The sequence below is a fragment of the Phaseolus vulgaris genome, chromosome 4, assembly GCF_051622355.1.
Source record: "Phaseolus vulgaris cultivar YP4 chromosome 4, ASM5162235v1, whole genome shotgun sequence".
In the NCBI taxonomy this organism is placed as follows: domain Eukaryota; kingdom Viridiplantae; phylum Streptophyta; class Magnoliopsida; order Fabales; family Fabaceae; genus Phaseolus; species Phaseolus vulgaris.
The window spans coordinates 6443378-6462971 of record NC_143501.1 but is presented as its reverse complement, the minus strand read 5'-3'; the positions used below and the strand labels follow the sequence as shown (position 1 = coordinate 6462971).

The 19594-nt window shown below is 35.4% G+C and overlaps 2 protein-coding genes across 2 annotated transcripts; one reads left to right on the top strand and one right to left on the bottom strand.

Moving 5' to 3' along the window:
• Nucleotides 1–9979: 9979 nt before the first annotated feature.
• LOC137837016 (small acidic-like protein) lies at nt 9980–12479 on the bottom strand. The gene is made up of 7 exons (XM_068645825.1): nt 12256–12479; nt 12025–12146; nt 11837–11889; nt 11529–11592; nt 11175–11217; nt 11031–11078; nt 9980–10600 (listed from the first exon to the last, which is right to left on the bottom strand). Exons 1-7 carry the CDS (start codon nt 12340–12342, stop codon nt 10262–10264), a joined length of 756 nt encoding a protein of 251 aa, XP_068501926.1. The 5' UTR covers nt 12343–12479; the 3' UTR covers nt 9980–10261.
• Nucleotides 12480–15052: 2573 nt separating this feature from the next.
• LOC137837013 (hydroquinone glucosyltransferase) lies at nt 15053–16709 on the top strand. The gene has a single exon (XM_068645822.2). The coding sequence runs from the start codon at nt 15092–15094 to the stop codon at nt 16517–16519; it is 1428 nt and encodes a 475-aa protein (XP_068501923.1). The 5' UTR covers nt 15053–15091; the 3' UTR covers nt 16520–16709.
• Nucleotides 16710–19594: the final 2885 nt, after the last annotated feature.

The following is a 19594-nucleotide window of genomic DNA, read 5'->3' as shown; positions in this document are numbered from 1 at the left end:
CCTATGACTCTTTAGAAGTTGACCAACCTCCTTTTAATTTGAATTCTACCTTCATACAATTTTTTTAACTTTAAAACAAGTAAGGATTAGTTTTGCATGACTAAGATAGTGGAAGATAATATGTTGAAGAGGTTTTGGGATTATAGATTCGAAAGTTTGATGTCTAATTGTTGGATGAAATTTTGTTTCATTTAACTGTGTAAATATAAGTTGTCCTTTGATTTGTTGAAATTAGGATAGATGTAAATATGATTTTCTAGTGTTGTGAAGTTGAATTTCAATTTCTAAATTGAAATGTTTTTCTAGTAATTGATAATCCATCTAGTTGCAAATATGGTAGATAATTTTACTATAAACACTTGGTATGAACAATGTTATGAATTATATATTATAGTTAATTCTTTCAAGTTAAAATGAGATCTATGATGTTTGATTGAGTTGTTTTGAACTTAAATACAATTTATATTAATAAGTTTCATACGAAAAGTGTAAATATACTATTGAAACGTTAATAAAAGCAAGAATAATAATGTGAGATGAGATATGAAGATAAAGTCAGTATATGTATAATGAAGAATAACTAAATTGGATGTTGAATATGAATCTATATTTGAAGCATGTATTTAAACAGAGAAAGCAAGTAAGGTTTTGAAGGACTATGTATGAGGATTCTATAATTAAATTTAGAACATGCTATAAAGATTGAATGATTGTATTCATCGAAAACAATGAAAAGTTATAAAATAGAAACATGTTGAGTCTGGATTTGAAGACAATAATGATATAATGACATGCTTGATCATAATTTGAATACAAGACTAGATTTGAGTGTTTTGGGATGCCAATCTATACATAAAAATCATAATAAATTGAAAGTCCTCATGTGGTGTTTACAATGTATAGATTTTGGAAAACTTCTTTGAAAACAAAATTTGTTGTAGAACTCAAAAGTTTTTTTTGTTGTTGTCAAGGAATAATATCTTTGATCAAGATTTACTCTGAACTTTGGAAATTGCTCAACGATACTAAAAAGAATGAAAAATATAAAAAAGGGTTAAAGAATCCCAAAAGGATTTCATACCTTCTTAATTGGAAAACATAATAAAACTTTGCCAAATAGAAATGAGAAAACCCTTACAAACAAAGGCTTTCAACACATAAGGAGGGATAAAATTTGTGCACAAACCCTTGTTGTCCATCTCGTCATTCATCTACAATGCATAAATAAATCGAAGGGAAGAGGGAGGTGAGAGTGAAAATACAGAAAAATCAAGTATTTGGTATGTGTCTAAAGCAAATATAAGAGTATTGTGATAAATTTAGGAATTAAAGTATAAATAAGCAAACAATAGACATGAATACATTGATAATTTTAGTAGACGAAACCAAAAAAAAACTAAAAAATAAACGCATGTCTAGATAATAGGTATGAGTAAATTGGACATTTTTATAATAGTTTGTTTTCTTAGATATATAGTGGAAGGTAGTAAAATTTATCATGTGCATATGATTTATTTTATTTTATAATAATTTCAAAAAAAAGTCAAATCAACATCATAAAATTAGGATTTAGTTATTTAGACAACAAACTTTGAATGTGTTTAACATGTTATTTCAGTTAATTTATTGTTCATTTGACCAAAAGTCATATAAACCTATTCTGGCACTTGGTAACTGTAAATGTCCATCTTCTTTACAAAGCAATTTGTACCGATAGGCACCGGACGAACGCACGCGGTCGACCGACCGAACGCATAATAAATGTAAGGATATTTATGTAACAAGATAAGGTGGTTAAGATACACCTCCGAAGAATAAGGAATACGCATTTAAAGATATATTGATATTTATGTAACAAGATAAGGTGGTTAAGATACACCTCCGAAGAATAAGGAATACGCATTTAAAGATATATTCCCCGGGTATTCTGGAGCACAATTGGCAAAGACCTATCCATAACCACCCTGAGCCCAAAGGGGTAGAAAGCCCATTAGGTAATCCTATAAATACCGTGCTCAAGCCAGAGAAAGGTACGTTCTCACTCACTCACTAAACCACACTTAGAATCTCATACTCACTTGAGCGTCGGAGTGCCTTCGCAGGTACCCTCCCCCGCCCGACCGAAGGAGACACCAAGAAGGAACGACCGACCGAAGGAGAAGAAGATCGACACGTCAACAATTACACTACGTCAACCGACCGTGCCTGGGTCTCATCTCTCCACAACAGGTACAATTGGCGCCCACCGTGGGGCTCGAACCTCCTTCGCCCCTCAGCTAGGGGGACAAACTCCCCTTAGACCTCGACTGGGGGGCTTGTTCCCGTATGCCAATACAGTCCCACATCGTTCAGGAATCGAGGCCAAGGGCAGTTTATATACTCCCTTCACCCTTCGAGGCGCCTTTTAAGGACAAAACCGTGACGGAGCACCGACCTCCAAAGCGGACAATACCTCGAATGCGGTGATTGACCCTAGCGATGCTGTCCAACGACTTGAGGTCGGAACATTGGCGCCCACCGTGGGGCCGAGGCAAAGTTTCAATTTTTAAAGCTATAATGGTTGTAACAAGGAACAACAACGACGCCATGGCAGAACAGATGACCATGATTCAAACCCTCCAAACTCAGATGGAGGAACTGCGGCAAAAGGGGATGGACGATCGTCGTCAACACGAAGAGGATAGACACCGCCAAGAGGAAGAAATCGCCTTATTGAGAGAGCAGAACGCGCGACTCCAGCGACAGGTCGATAATCCTGAACGAGAAGGACAATCCCATGCAGCCGACCGAACCGCCTCTCGCATACCTACGCCGGCCGAAACCAATCCTGCTTCCAGAGCTGAAACAATCGAAAGAAAGTCAAGTAAAAGGGCTCATCCTTTTATAGACGAAATTATCGCTACTCCACTTCCTGACAAATGGAGGGGTCTCACCATAAAACTCTATGACGGCTCGACCGACCCAGATGAGCATTTAAATGTTTATAAAACACAGATGACCTTGTACACCACAGATAACAATGTGTGGTGTAAAGTTTTCCCAACGTCACTACAAGGAGAACCTCTTACTTGGTTTACAGAGCTGCCTCCGAACTCCATCGATGACTTTGACGTCCTAGCCGCAAAATTTTCTACCCAACATGCCACCAGCCGACCACATCATATGTCTTCCATGTCTCTCCTATCGGTGCAACAAGAGAAAGGTGAACCTCTTAGAACCTTTCTAGACAGGTTCAACAAAGCATGTATGAATATCCGAGGACTCAAACAGGACGTTGCATTACACCATTTGGTCTCGGCCATCCGGCCGGGTCGTTTTGCCGACAGTCTCATCAAGAAACCACCTCAAGACATGGAAGATCTCCGCACTCGAGCAACCAAATTCATGCAAATCGAAGAACACATCGACTATCACCAACGGTTCAAGGCCGTCGGATCCGGAGTCCTCAAAGATCAAATCCCGAGTAAGGAAAGAGAAATTGAAGCCGAACGGACCGTCCGAACCACTCAGAGGCCCGATCGGAATAGAGGAGGCCGTATGCCCAGATTCAACAGTTACACTCCTTTAACTGTTCCGCAGGGACGAGCCCTAGATGAAGCACTACAAACGGACTTAATCCCGACACTGAAGCGATATCAAACGCCACCGAATGCAGATACCGCTAAGCATTGTCAATACCATCGAAACTTCGGCCACACAACCGAAGGATGTCAGGCGTTGAAGGACAAAATCGAAGAGCTCATCCAGGCTGGCCATTTGCGACAATTCGTCAAGAGGACAAGGAATTCAAGATCCCCACCACGGAGTACCGACCGTCCATCCCGTGGTGTCGACCGGTCATACCATAACGATTACAAACGCCGAACTGACCATAGCCAAGCTTCGCGGAAACGCAGTGAAAGCCCCGTTCGGCGTACACGCGCCCGTAGCACAAGTCCCGACCGAAATGCCCGCCCACGCCAACGAGTTCGCGAAGTCATCAACATGATTGCTGGACCCGTTACCCTGGGCGAACCGAGCCACGAAGCAAATTATATAGCCGGAGGCTTTGCCGGTGGCGGGTGCTCAAATTCCGCCCGAAAGAAACATCTTCGAGACATCCAGTCCGCTCATGCCACTACGAGGAGGCGTCCACACATACCTCCGATTACTTTCACTGACGACGACTTCACAGCCATAGATCCAACCCAGGACGACCCTATGGTAATCACCGTGAAAATTGACAAGTTCGCAATTGCCAAAACTTTGGTAGACCAAGGAAGCTCGGTCGACATATTATACTGGGAAATCTTCAAGAAAATGCACATCCCAGAAGCAGACATTCAACCCTATAACGAACAAATCGTAGGGTTCTCAGGCGAACGGGTCGACACTAAGGGGTATATAGACTTATATACAACCTTTGGTGAAGAAGACGGTCTCCACAAAACAATAAACGTACGATATCTTCTGGTTAACGCCCAGACTTCCTACAACATCTTGCTCGGTCGTCCGTCCATCAACAGGTTAAAAGCCATTGTTTCCACCCCACACTTAGCCATGAAATTCCCTTCGGCAAATAACGACATTGCAACAATCCATGTCGATCAAAAAACCGCTAGAAAATGTTATGTCGCAAGTTTGAAAAATGAGCCAACTCGATGGCTCTACACAACCAATCCGGACGACCGACTCCCGCAAAAAAGAGGACGATCCCCGACCCGACATTCCGGACGACGCATGTCCCGTCGACAAATGATAGCCCTTGTTGATCTCGACCCTCGTATGGACGATCCCCGTATGGAGGCAGGAGAAGACTTGCATCCGTTCCCCCTTCGTGATGATCGCCACGCTACACATATCGGCACTTCACTAAAGTCGGACGACTAAATGGCCATTGGCACGACACTTGTTAAAAATGCCGACCTGTTCGCATGGACGGCCGCTGACATGCCTGGCGTAGACCCACAGGTAATCACTCACCGATTATCACTGTATAAAGAAGCTAGGCCAATAGCCCAAAAGAAAAGACATCTAGACGAAGAACGACGCCAAGCCGCACGTGACGAAGCCGATAAATTGTTACAAGCTGGATTCATTCAGAAAGCCCGCTACACCACATGGCTAGCCAACGTGGTTATGGTAAAGAAAGCGAACGGAAAATGGCGAATGTGCGTTGACTACACGGACCTCAATAAGGCATGCCCAAAAGACTCTTACCCTCTGCCTACCATTGATCGTCTTGTTGATGGGGCGGCCGGACATCACATCCTCAGCTTCCTTGATGCCTACTCAGGTTATAATCAAATCCAAATGCACCCGGCCGACCGAAAGAAGACAGCCTTCATGACTGATTCCGATAATTTCTACTATGAAGTTATGCCCTTCGGACTCAAAAATGTCGGGGCCACTTATCAAAGACTAATGGACCATGTATTCCATGACATAATCGGAATTATTTATGCCTCGTTCGGCATCAGAATTATCATTACTTTAACGTAATCGGAATTATTTATGTCTCGTTCGGCATCAGAATTATCATTACTTTAACGTAATCAGAATTATTTATGCCTCGTTCGGCATCAGAATTATCATTACTTTAACGTAATCGGAATTATTTATGCCTCGTTCGGCATCAGAATTATCATTAACGTAATCAGAATTATTTATGCCTCGTTCGGCATCAGAATTATTACTACTTTAACGTAATCGGAATTATTTATGCCTCGTTCGGCATCAGAATTATCATTACTTTAACGTAATCGGAATTATTTATGTCTCGTTCGGCATCAGAATTATCATTACTTTAACGTAATCAGAATTATTTATGCCTCTTTCGGCATCAGAATTATCATTACTTTAACGTAATCGGAATTATTTATGCCTCGTTCGGCATCAGAATTATCATTAACGTAATCAGAATTATTTATGCCTCGTTCGGCATCAGAATTATTACTACTTTAACGTAATCGGAATTATTTATGCCTCGTTTGGCATCAGAATTATCATTACTTTAACATAATCGAAATTATTTATGCCTCGTTCGGCATCAGAATTATCATTACTTTAACGTAATCAGAATTATTTATGCCTCGTTCGGCATCAGAATTATCATTAACGTAATCGGAATTATTTATGCCTCATTTGGCATCAGAATCATTACTTTAACGTAATCATAATTATTTATGCCTCGTTCGGCATCAGAATTATCATTACTTTAACGTAATCAGAATTATTTATGCCTCGTTCGGCATCAGAATTATCATTAACGTAATCAGAATTATTTATGCCTCGTTCGGCATCAGAATCATTACTTTAACGTAATCAGAATTATTTATGCCTCGTTCGGCATCAGAATTATCATTACTTTAACGTGATCGGAGCATAAAGCCACCTGTTGAAGACCCAGCCGGAAGTACTCCTCACTTATGCGGAGCATAAAGTCTTGGCATTTTTTCACTTCAGCTTTGAGGGCCTCCTCCCGGTCGGCCCCATCCTTCAATTGCACCTCAAACCCTCTTTTTTGCTCTTCACACGCCCTTACGGCCGCCCGCTCCTCCTCCAGTTGGCCTTTTAGCTTCTCGACCATCCCGGCCGATGCCTTTGAAGCTTGGTTTGCTTCCGTCACTTCCTTCTTCAAGCGAGGAACGGTGACGGTCGTAACTCTCTCAAGTTCCTCGATCACCGTTCGGCTCGCCACGAGCGCCCGACTTTGCAGTTCTAAAGTCTCCACCATCAACTTCGTTGTAGGGATGGTGGAGAGTAGGTGGGAAGCAATCTCCAAACCGGCCGTCAATAAATGCGAACGCTATTTATAGCATTCCTCTTCTTCCCTCAACCGTCAGATGCACATTCATCCTACGACCTCAGCCAGTCGGAAGTCGAACCGTCACTCGATCTCCACCGTCGGATCGATCTCTGTCCCATCCGACCAAAAGAGCACGTCCCGTCATTCCGTTACATTTAATGCCTGACACATCGAAATGCACAACAATCATTACGACTCTTCGGCTTTTATTCCCCTCGAGCCTGGGGGGCAAGTGTACCGATAGGCACCAGACGAACGCACGCGGCCGACCGACCGAACGCATAATAAATGTAAGGATATTTATGTAACAAGATAAAGTGGTTAAGATACACCTCCGAAGAATAAGGAATACGCATTTAAAGATATATTGATATTTATGTAACAAGATAAGGTGGTTAAGATACACCTCCGAAGAATAAGGAATACGCATTTAAAGATATATTCCCCGGGTATTCTGGAGCACAATTGGCAAAGACCTATCCATAACCACCCTGAGCCCAAAGGGGTAGAAAGCCCATTAGGTAATCCTATAAATACCGTGCTCAAGCCAGAGAAAGGTACGTTCTCACTCACTCACTAAACCACACTTAGAATCTCATACTCACTTGAGCGTCGGAGTGCCTTCGCAGGTACCCTCCCCCGCCCGACCGAAGGAGACTCCAAGAAGGAACGACCGACCGAAGGAGAAGAAGATCGACACGTCAACAATTACACTACGTCAACCGACCGTGCCTGGATCCCATCTCTCCACAACAGGTACACAATTCTTTGCCAAGAATGACACCAATTTTCCAGGTAGCTTACAAATCACAAAAAGACAATTCATGATAAAAAAAAAAAATGCTCAATTTTCTTCAATCTAACAATAGATGAAATCTTGTTTGCTGAAAGCCCTCAGCAACTTACTCCTGCAGTGTCTTCAACTTTAAAACTAGGTTCAACATTATTTTAATTTATGTAAATAAGATAATATTTGTTTTTAGTCTAAAAAATATGCTTACTTATGAATGTTTCAGCAACCTATTATTTACTATCCTCATTTCTTTTCCAAACAAGAAACAAAAAGGATGGTATTTTTTTTTAGGAAGAACTAAAAGACACAATATTTTTTTAAAAATTAAAATGAAACATTTTATATTTATATATACTAAAAAGTATATTTAGCCTATCTAAAACATAGATTTGCTATGCATAATAAGGGTTTTTAACTAAATAGGTGATTTTTTTTAGATAAATTACCAATAAAAACATTTTAAAAATATCACTCATGACTAAGTCGTATCAACATGACATGACTTCATTGTGAAGAAGTTGTGTATGTGTCTAACACAAGTTTGAATTTGTAAAAGTGAATTGGTGTCAGTCTGACACGACTTTAATGTTGGAGAAAGAGCCATATTTAACCCACCCACACGACTTTGATTAATGTTAATCAATGTTTGTTTTATTTATTTAAATGAAGTTGTGCCAATATGTCACCACTTCAATTCAAAATCATATTACATTGAAGTCATGTCATGCTGATATGACTTCACTTTTACAAGTCCAAAATTGTATAATGCATACACGACTTCTTCACAATAAATTGAGTTGAATCACACTGGCCCAACTTTAGTGTAATCTGATTTGAGTTGAAGTCGTGTCATGCTAGCACGACTTCAATTATTTTTATATTTAACTAAAGTTGTGGTATGTTTACATGACTTTTGCATATGATTTTATTATTAATATTGATATGTTAATATTAATTGCTTATATAAAAATATTATTTGTGAAATATAAAAATTATTATGTACACAATTATTAAAAAATAAGACCAATGAGTAATTTTATAAAATTTATATAAAAAAATATGTTAAAATATATAGAAATTACTATAAGGATTGTGATTATGGATGACATGGAAATTAGGTTGTTAGATATTAATATTTGTTTGACTATTTTGTGTGATAGCGAGAGAAAATGAAGCTATAAATTGATAGTGCAAAAGATGCAAAAAGAGGAAAAATAATAAAGAAAATTGGAAGTAAATTTTACTATCAACCTTGTCTATATAGAAAATTGCTTCTATTCTTACTTTTATTCCGATAATAAAAATATTTGTTTTCCTTATTAGAAATTGACTCATCCATTTTGTTATGAATACGATGAGTAATTGATTTTCTTAATTTGTCTTGTTGCATCATGAGATCAGGTATACAATTTGGTCTCGTGTAAGTTTGCTTTGTTTTACTTCTAATGATGTAATTTTATTTATCCAAAATTTGACATTATTTTCCAATAGTACGATACACTACAAAAGTATGATCAACCCTCCTTATTAGCATGTTGAGTCTTCTTTTTATGGTCAACAATGTCCTGTTAGGAAGTCTAGTTAATCCAGTCTTCAACCCTCAATGTCCAAATACATGAATCATCATTACCACTTGTCTTTTTCATTCTCCACATCAACAAGTGCCATGTACATACAATATTTTTCCTAATCAACCAGATTTTTTTCAGTCCACCAAATATGTTCGGAACTTTCCTCTTTTTCATTTGTGGTAAAATTTGTAGCTTCATTTTTTTTCCCATTTTTCCACATTAAATTACTAATTGTTTTAATATATATTTTTTTTAATTTCTAAAAATTACCTACTACTCTTATTTATTTCCCAATTTACAATATTAATTTTTAATATCATAACTAATATTTTCATATAAATAAAATATACTTCAATATCAAACATTATTTTTAAAAAATAATAATAAAGTTGTGTAAACCTATTACGAGTTCAACTAAATATAACAAAAACAGCTAATAGTAAAAAATCATTTTAAAAAAACCTCAAATAACATAAATCAAAGTTTTCTCGGTCAAATACAATTTTCTAGGTCAAATACAATTTCTTCAATACTAAAGTTATGTGAAGCTAACCCCAACTTTATTTTTACAAACGACTTATCCATATGGATAATTTTTTCAAAATTTGTCCATGATAATTTTTCTGAAAAATTACACCTATTTGGAAACTTGTTGAAAGAAGTTAAAAATTCCATTTTGTTGCACTTCTTAAGGTACCGAAATAAGCAATAACTTCAATAATCTCTTTCAAATATGTTCTAAAATTTTATAACATAACATAGCTCAAAACAACTCTCAAAGTATCTCTCAATATTAAGATGTTTTTTGGTTTGATAAGTAGACCCATATACCACAAAATGAAGCTAATAACTTTATAATAAACTGAGATCATGCTCGGCATAACAGATCTGGAAGCAGGATCAAAAATCAATAATGAAGACTACACTTCAAGAGTTAAATACAATGAAAGAAGAGGAGGCACCTGCCCATACGCGATCAAAATAAAGATACAACTTACCAAAATTTGTATTCAACACAATATTTCTCACCTAATGCGCAACAGATACACCGAAAATAGTCTCCAAAGAAATAGGTATTGTAATTTGAATTTCTACAGGAAACTGATATACTCATGCCCTGAATCGTTCATTTTTGGAATTGGGATGATCGGTAATGCTTTCGTCATTCTTGTCACCATCATCATCACAATCTTCATTGTCAGTGTTACCATCATCATCACAATCTTCATTGTCAGTGTTACCATCATCATCACAATCTTCATTGGCACTGTTATCATCGTCATCTTCACAAACTTCATCCTCACAAATTTTAGCATCATCATGTCCCAGCTTAACACTATTCAGTTTGGCATAGTCTTCAAGTGATGCATTTGGAAACAGTTGTCCAACTTTATTACCTGTAGTATCTGATGGGGTACTACTTGAATTCTTAGATTTGCCTTTGTTCATCTGATAGCAAAGAGTAGAAAGGAGAATCATCAGTAAAATAGCACGTTTGCAGAATAGGACAGAAAGACAAACACGGTATACAACTACTGTCTTTGGCCTTTGCCATAAATGAAAAATGAATCATGACTTTAAAATACCAATATAAACTCAAAATAAATTATGTGATCACATGTATATGCAACAATTTTAGAGAATTACATATGAATCAAGAGCTGGTACGACAACAAATTTCATAAACTAAAATTGTTTAACAAACTCAACCTGGTGAAAGGATTTTCAAATGAAATGTTACATAACAACGTACAATCTATAGTCCTGTCTGTTTTACAAATGTTGTCAGGGGTAAACTGATAAGACTGAAAGTGACAGGGAAAAGAAAGAAGCATAATATGCAATGAAAAAATGAATGGTCTTAGTTTTGGTATCTTACAGCACGTATCAGGGTTCTCCTTTCTCTCTCCCGAGAATTCTTAATGGCCTGCAACAAAAAATACCAGTATTATTATGAATTTCCGCTTTGCTTAAAGAACAAGTTTAACATTCAGAAAGGAGGGAAGGACAGAGAAAAAGGAACCTCGTCAAGCATCTTTTGTTCGGCCTCAACTTCTGACAAATCCCTACAAGAAACAAAATCACACATCAAACGTATATTCATCTTTTCCTTTTGAGTGTTGTGGTCAACAGGTGCTAACTAATGCCCATTTTGCATAAAACTTATGTTCAAGGTTTCAAATTGGGGTGTCGTGACGGTTTAATTGCAACATGGCGAAGAATTGAAGACAAATGTGTGTGGCTATGATCACAATTGCAGACACCATGAACTTGAAAACCTTGACATTGCGATTACAGACTGTTTTAAAAAACCTTGCTTCTGTTTTTATAAATACAAACGAAAACTGAATCCTCCATCGTATGTGAGAAAGACAACCTTCCAACTATTTGCTTCCTACTGCAACGGCACTTTGCACATACACCATGCTCCTTGGCACAACCTACACCAACAGTAAAACGAGTGAGCCAGCAAACACACATTTTCAGTTCTCGACAAATTTAATCAGGGTATCATTTCATACACCCTCAGAGCACTTTTCACAAACACCATGTGTTCACTTACAATTCCCAACCAATTCAACATGCACCATTATCCTCTTTCCACTCCCACACTCCAAAAGCACCCACTTGCCAAAGCCCAAAAATAAAAACAAAAAAGTGAAATTAATCAATTGTTATACTAACCAGAACACAAGTTATGATAGGCTTGTCGAACATTGCGCTTGGAACATTTCTGACTGCAACCCAGTAAACAAACTAATCAACCAAAAGCTAAAAGACAACAATTTGATCTAATTCATGAAAAAAAATTGGGAAAAACTATTTTTTTAAAAAAGGGTAAAGAGAAAAAGAGAGTAGAGAGATAATACTACCATTTAGCAGGTTGAAGAAGAGGCTTGTACTTTCCATAACGACGTTTCCACTCGATTTGTTCCTTGCAACGAAGACACACCCCTGTGATCTCAGAGAGGGGTCTGAACCTTCCTCCAACTTCCTGCGAATATAAACAGTAATAACATTAAGAATAGTATTCAAATGTTCTTTCTATGATCATTATTTGATGGGAACAAAGTAAGATTGAAGGAATGGTTTGAATCACATACAGTTTCGTTGATTTTGCGACCAGCGTTGGGTTTCCATGCGTACTGGTTCTGATGCTTTGGGGGTCCGCTCCTGCTGCCGCCACTCATCTTTGCTTCTCTTGATTCTATTCACAACCTGCGTCTGTTTGTAAAAAAAAACACTTTCCACATTCTTTAATGTGGTGTTCTGTTGTTTGATTAGGTAACTGTTTGTTTATTTAGGTAACGAGTTTTTGATCATGTATGAACACTTCTCAGCATACCTATCGATTTCATTTGGATCTGTTAGGCTCATTCCCACCGGCCCATTTGTTTGATATATTGGGCTATTTCTTCTTCTCACTCTATTGTTTCTAAGCACGTCTCTTAGGGGATTTCTTCCTTCACCCCATGATATTTTCCTGTACCGCATATTTTAAAAATACGTAAATTATTACTACAATCCAGAATTTTGAATACAATTTGGAATATAAAAATTTTATTCTAAAATGTACAATTTAGTATTCATAATTGTGAAATACGGAATACAAATTCAAGAATACATTTGTATTCTGGATTCTACATTCCAAATTACACATTTTGTATTGTACAGTAAAAAAACAAAAAGTCACAAATAAGTCATAAATTTTAACTTTTGGGTTTTATACTCTGAGAAGTTTCTATATTCCATATTTCAAAATTAGAAAAACGTTTAATGAGAGTTGTCAAAGGATAATTTTTATATTTTTCAAAATATAAGGGTGTGGGAAGAAATGTATGGAGGTACATAAAGAATTTCCCCATCTCTTTTGGAGGTTGGAAAAGTAAAAAAGACCCACAATATATATTATCAATTTAACTCATATTTAATGTATTGGTCGGACGTGTTAGGGGTCCAATCTAAGCACTTAAGCGCACTATTCTGATCCGCCTAGTTTATAAAGGCAAGATCGGGCAATTAGATTAAACTTTAAAGAAACATTGTGAAACACACGTCTAATCAACGTTGACATTGCAGTAATCAATTGTCAAACCTCGGACACCAAACAATCACATATAGACTCTTTTAGAAGGTTTTTCCTCGAGCCTAGGGGGATAATGTACAGGTTGGGGCCGGACGAACCATTTCATCCAGTATTAGAGGTTGCCTAATCACATATAGTTAATGCAGCAAGGAATATTAAGGAGATATGCGACAAATAATATAATTCTATTTAAGTAATGATACACATTGGCCCATAAATGAGATAGTCCATTACAAATACTATAAATAAGCATGATTATACAAGAATAATGTACGTTTTTATCAATAGATTAATCATATTTAAACAGAGAATTTACTTGATCGTTAGAGAGCCTTTTGCAAGTCTACTTCAGACCGACAACTTAAGAACAAATACAAGAAGGGAAGAGAGGAAAACACGACCGAGGAATATCAATTATTCAGCCGGTAACAGGTACTATATAAGTCTTATACAAATATAAGAACAAATACAAAGAGAGTAAAAAAATGAAAAATAATGTGTTACTATTTAAATTTCATTGGTATTATGCTATTCTTTGAACCCACCACAAGTTTTTGGAGAACAAATTTAATATTTATAATAAAAATAAAATTTTTATTAATAATTTTTATTTTATACCTTAAATCAATTATATCTTATAATTATATTTAGCAAATTTTTTATTAATAGTAGTATGGTTTTCTATTGGTTCATTCTTTTAACGAGATATGAAACTCATATTAATACAAAATATTTCAACTAGGTCTAGTTTGCACAAAGTATATCTTAAAATATATAAGATAAAGTCACATGTTAAAATTAATGCTATTCCTACCTATTCTACATATAATTATTAATGAAATAAAAATTAAACTCTGTGGTTAACTTCTCTAATAATAATTACCATTTATTATATTTAGAATTTATTTATTTGAAAATTTAAATTATTTATATTTTAAAATTGTTAAATTATTTATTATAAATATTAATATGTAATAATTGCTTGCAGTTTGCTTCCAACGACAAACTTTATGAAAATGTCAAATAAAGTGTTATATACTTATTGGCTAAGTGTATCTTTTATTATGTCTGTTAAGGCATATTCTTATTCTGTTTGATTAATGTTTGACTTATTCCAAGCAGTGTTTTTTTTATTCTAGGAGTTAGTTATTTTCTTTCTTTCATTGATTATTTTTAAGGATCCAATCATTGTTTCGATTATGATTAAGGATCATGATATTCGAATTTAAGGTTTGAAGTATTTTAAATAAATTGTTTCTTCGTGAGTTTAAGTCTTCACTTATAAAACTTTCTTTCTCTTTACCTTCTAAAAATAACAAACTTTAGTGTGCACAATACCTTCTAAAAAGCAACGCGTACATTTTTGTCGGTTCTGTGTAAAACGCCAACAATGTCATATCATGGTATATATCTCCAGCAATGTGTGGTGTATCATTTTGTTTGATTACTTTGTGGATAAAAGTCCATGAACATTTGGTACTTGTGGCCTCAAGTATGTTGTACGGATTCATGAGCCCATCATCTCCAATTTTGAGTGGGATTCAACGATCTCAAGTGCTATTTAATATTGCGATAGTTTCATTTTAAAATGGGTGAAAAGACATAAGCTTAGAACCAAAATAGTAATACACTGGTTCTGCATTAGTCTGCGAATATATTGACAAGTATTTTTTGGTGTACAAGATTATTTGTTAACTTCTATGAATTAGAACGAGATTATTGTATTAACTAATGTAAGAAAAATCTTGTACATTAATTGATAACTAATGGAAAATATATTGCTTTTATATGGGTTATGTAACTAGTTCTCTTTAAGAATGATTATGGCATGAATCCTACAAGAGATTTTAAGAATGATTTCCATGGAGAAAACAACACATATTGCAGTTATTCCTGGTCTAGGCTTCTCCCATTTAGTTCCCATTCTTAATTTCTCCAAACATCTCGTTCAGCTCCATCCACATTTTCATGTCACCTGCATTGTTCCCTCACTTGGCTCTCTCCCAACTGCCTCCAAAGCCATCCTTCAAACTCTTCCTCCAAGCATCAACCCCATTTTGCTTCCACCAATCAACCTCAACGACCAGCCACAAGGGACTCCTTTACTACTCCAAATTCATCTCGCAATGACTCGCTCTATGCAATCCGTTCATCACACTCTAAAGTCTATCACTTCCAAGACACCCCTCGTGGCCATGATCATTGATGGTTTTGCCCTTGAAGCACTAGATTTCGCTCGAGAGCTCAACATCTTGTGCTACATTTACTTCCCTTGCTCACTCACAACACTCTCCACCTACTTCTACATGCCCAAGTTGGATGAGGAAACATCATGTGAGTACAAAGATCTGCCGCATCCTATCCAAGTACCAGGTTGTCTTCCATTTCATGGTCGGGATCTATTCTCCCTAGCACACGATCGAACTGGTCTCTTTTACAAACTCTTTCTACAACGTGTTAAACGTTTCCCTCTTGTTGATGGAATCTTTGTGAACAGCTTCTTGGAAATGGAAACAGGTCCTATAAGAGCATTGGAAGAGGAGGGTAGAGGGTACCCTCCTGTGCATCCTGTTGGACCAATTGTCCAAACTGGAGCAGCTTCTACAACTGGGTTGGAGTGTCTGACATGGTTGGACAAGCAGCAAGATTGTTCAGTTTTGTATGTTTCTTTTGGGAGTGGTGGAACGCTCTCACAAGAGCAAATGAATGAGCTTGCATATGGTTTGGAATTGAGTAACCACAAATTCTTGTGGGTTGTGAGAGCTCCGAATGATGCTGTCGATGCTGCTTATCTTGGTGAACAAAAGCATGTAGAACCCTTAGAGTTCTTGCCAAGTGGGTTCTTGGAGAGGACCAAAGAGCGAGGTATGGTTGTTCCATCATGGGCATCCCAGATTGAAATCCTTGGACATGGTTCAGTTGGTGGGTTTTTGTCTCACTGTGGGTGGAATTCAACCATAGAGAGTGTGGTGCATGGTGTGCCACTCATCACATGGCCACTGTTTGCGGAGCAAAGGATGAATGTTGTTGTGGTGAGAGAGGGTCTGAAAGTGGGAGTGAGGCCAAGAGAGAATGAAAAAGGGTTGGTGGAAAGGGTAGAAGTTGTTGAGATGATAAGGTGTGTAATGGAAGAGAAAGAAGGAGGGGAAATGCGCAAGAGAATGAAGGCATTAAAAGAAGCTGCTGCTAACACTCTCAAAGAACATGGATCTTCTACAAAAACCCTTTCGCAGTTAGCATTCAAGTGGAAAAGTTTGGCATGCGAAAACAACGTTTGCTGAATGCTTGTAGGAACTTTGCTTTATTACTGTTTCTGTTTAATTTTGCTTTGTAATGATATAGTTTGTGGGTTCGCAGCTTTATTTTTCCAAGGAACTAACTAAGATCTGCACGTGAAAAATTTTACCATCTTTCAAACCTAAACAAGATTTTGATTGTTAAATCTCAATACTATAGATAAAGCACGTTTCAGTCCATACTTAAGGGGAGAATCAATCAAAATATGATTCTTGGAGGAAGGAGATGTTATACAGCCGCAACAATTTAGCTTGGAGTCTTTTTGGAAAACAAAATGTTGGAGATCTTACATCGACTATCGACTATAGATGAAGATATTTCATTGTATATAAGTGGGTGCAAACCATAACTTCATGAGTTGATTTTATGGGATTGAGTTAGGCTTAAAGTTTATTTCATAATATGGTATCAGAGTCATTTCAAGCCTATATCTGCTGATATATTCTGTTTTCGTAGAAATGTTGTTCTTTGTTGGATGGTGCTTCTCAGCAAAATAATAAAATTTTCAAAGTATAACTTTATATTACAAATAAGTTTTCTAAAGTTTCAAAAATTTATTTTAAAAATTCAATAAAATAACCTTGGATAATAAATATATCAACAATTAATGTTGGATAATAAGTATTTAAACATTATTTGCATATTTTTTATGATTGATGGTAGTTGGTTTATATAATTCATAGTTTTTTTTGTTACGAGCTCATACTTCAAAAAACTTGACTTATTTTGTTTTAACTTTTGATGTACATATATTTAATGTGCACTTTTAGTTTTAGTTACAATTGTTAATATTTAATTCTTATAATTTTGAAATATTTTGAATTAAGACCTTTATTTTAAAATGTATCTAATAATTAATTCACTGTGAAAATGAAAAGTAATAAAGTTAATTTCTCCTTGCAATATGTTCTTGTAATCTTTAGCCAAGAAACACACATGACTTTGAAGCCCACATTTAATAGATAATGCAATTATTTACGATATATAAAACAGTGATAATACCAGTTGTTGTCGAGTTAGGTAACAGTGACTTGTGACCCAAGTTGGAGCAATAACTTGATGGAAGAAGCAACATTGGAGTAAGAAGAAGATAGTGCCTTATTTAATGTTTCTTCTCCTTAGATATAATAAACATAAGTGTGGCTAAATTGTGATTCTCTGTTAGGATTGTCGTCGGCAGTCATTGAGCCTATGTCGAAGAGAAATGTCTCTATGGTGGAAGAGAGAAGTTAAGAGGATTGTTAGAGATGGTGGAAAATGAGATTGAAGGTTATTTCAAATGGCAAGTCATTTTATGGAATTTTTTTGAGGTTCTTAAACCTATGGTATTTTACAGAGGTTTTGAAACTCATGGTCTTTTACGGAGGTTCTTAAACCCATAGTATTTAACAGAGATTTTGAAAGACTTTTCCTAAGGTTTAAAAAAACCTCAGGGAACACGTTCTCCAAGGTTGATTTAGCGGGAGAAACTGCAACTCTATGTAAATGACTTAATAAAAGTTTTAACCCTGTATAATATAAAAAGAAATCCGTTAAAATTATTTTTTCTTGTAGTGACATATCTAGCTTTTTGTCTTATTTGTTGGTGAGTAAGGGAAGAAAACTCGATAAATGTGAGAAGGGGAGAGAAGTTGTTAGAGAAAATTGTTTTGATTTTATTTTGATTTTTGTTTTTATCCTTTTTTTTAGGTTTAAGGAAAAATGGGTTGTTTTCATTTTTTTAATATTTTTTTAAAAAACAAAATGAATACTAAAATATATTTTTAAACATTTGAAATTTTAATAAAAAGAAAATAATGCTACTTTTTAGATTTGTAATATTTTTTAAAATAATTTTAAGGATTCAGATTTAATTTTAAATTTTTGTTATTATTTTCTTTTTTAAGCTTTATTATTTTTTAAATTTATGATTTTTACTTTTTTATTTTTTAATTAAAAATTCCATTTTTTTTTTCTAAATCAATTGAACACATATTTTTTTTAAAAAAAAATTAGAAACAAATTTTTATTTATCCATACAAAATTGAGTGTTGACACACAACATTTGTTTTGGAATGTATCCAGTGTTACTCCTGCAAAAATGGAGATTTACATCTCCTATAAGTTGAAATAGGGAATAAAATAAAATGTGGGATGATAATTGTTGAGGGAGAAATAGTTGCAAGTTGCATCAATTGTTATATGACGTAGATTAAGTGAGTGAAGTCATAATCGAAAAGTTTGGTTCCTACAACAATTGATGAGGGAGGAAATTGTTCCACATGACATCAATTATCCCATAGCGTAAATGAACCACGTCTAAATTGAAACACTACATTTGGATTATTATGTTCTTAAATAAAACAAAGTTGTGCTCTAACTATCACTTATAAATTAAAATTAAAAAGAATTATTTTTATTTATATATTAATTTATATATATATATATATATATATATATATATATATAATATGGAGGACCAAGACCTCTCCCCACACCAAGTTAGGCACAACTTTTATTGACAATAAAATATAAAAAGAAATTATTATTCAAATATTTAGTTTCAAAAGTACTATTTAGATTTCAATAACATTCAAATAAAGTGGATTTTACGAAGAAGTGAAATGTATATGAGTGTGTGTGAGAAAGAATGTGTTTTGAGAAGGGGAGAAATGATTAGAAGATGGTTACATATTTTTTTTAAGTAATAAATTATGTTTATTTATTTTATAAAAGTTTTCATGTTAGACATCATTATGAAACTTGACATCTCAGTTAGGCTAACAACTCAATTAACAACAATCATCTGTCATCATATGAAAAAATATTATTACAAGAATAAAGAAAGAAAATAGAAGAAAATATAAGAGACTAGATCAAAACCCATATATTAACAAAAATGGTACATAGGTAATCTATACCTATTAATAAAGAACTATAAGAAAAGACTAGATGAAAGTCTATTATACCAATGAAAATACTCTTTATGAATAAAGCCTAAGTTAGCAAGCTTATCAAGACATACATTTCCTTCACGAAAAATATATAAAAATTAAACTTGTTTTTTCCATAGTAGTTAA

Bases quoted from the DNA above. Each gene is read 5' to 3' on its own strand.
- LOC137837013 (XM_068645822.2), top strand. From the start codon at position 15,092: ATGATTTCCATGGAGAAAACAACACATATTGCAGTTATTCCTGGTCTA.
- LOC137837016 (XM_068645825.1), bottom strand. From the start codon at position 12,342: ATGAGTGGCGGCAGCAGGAGCGGACCCCCAAAGCATCAGAACCAGTAC. The intron at 11,890-12,024 runs GTAGTATTATCT...ACTGGGTTGCAG, and splicing joins CTTCTTCAACCTGCTAAATG to TCAGAAATGTTCCAAGCGCA. The intron at 11,593-11,836 runs GTTAGTATAACA...CTGTTGGTGTAG, and splicing joins CTATCATAACTTGTGTTCTG to GTTGTGCCAAGGAGCATGGT.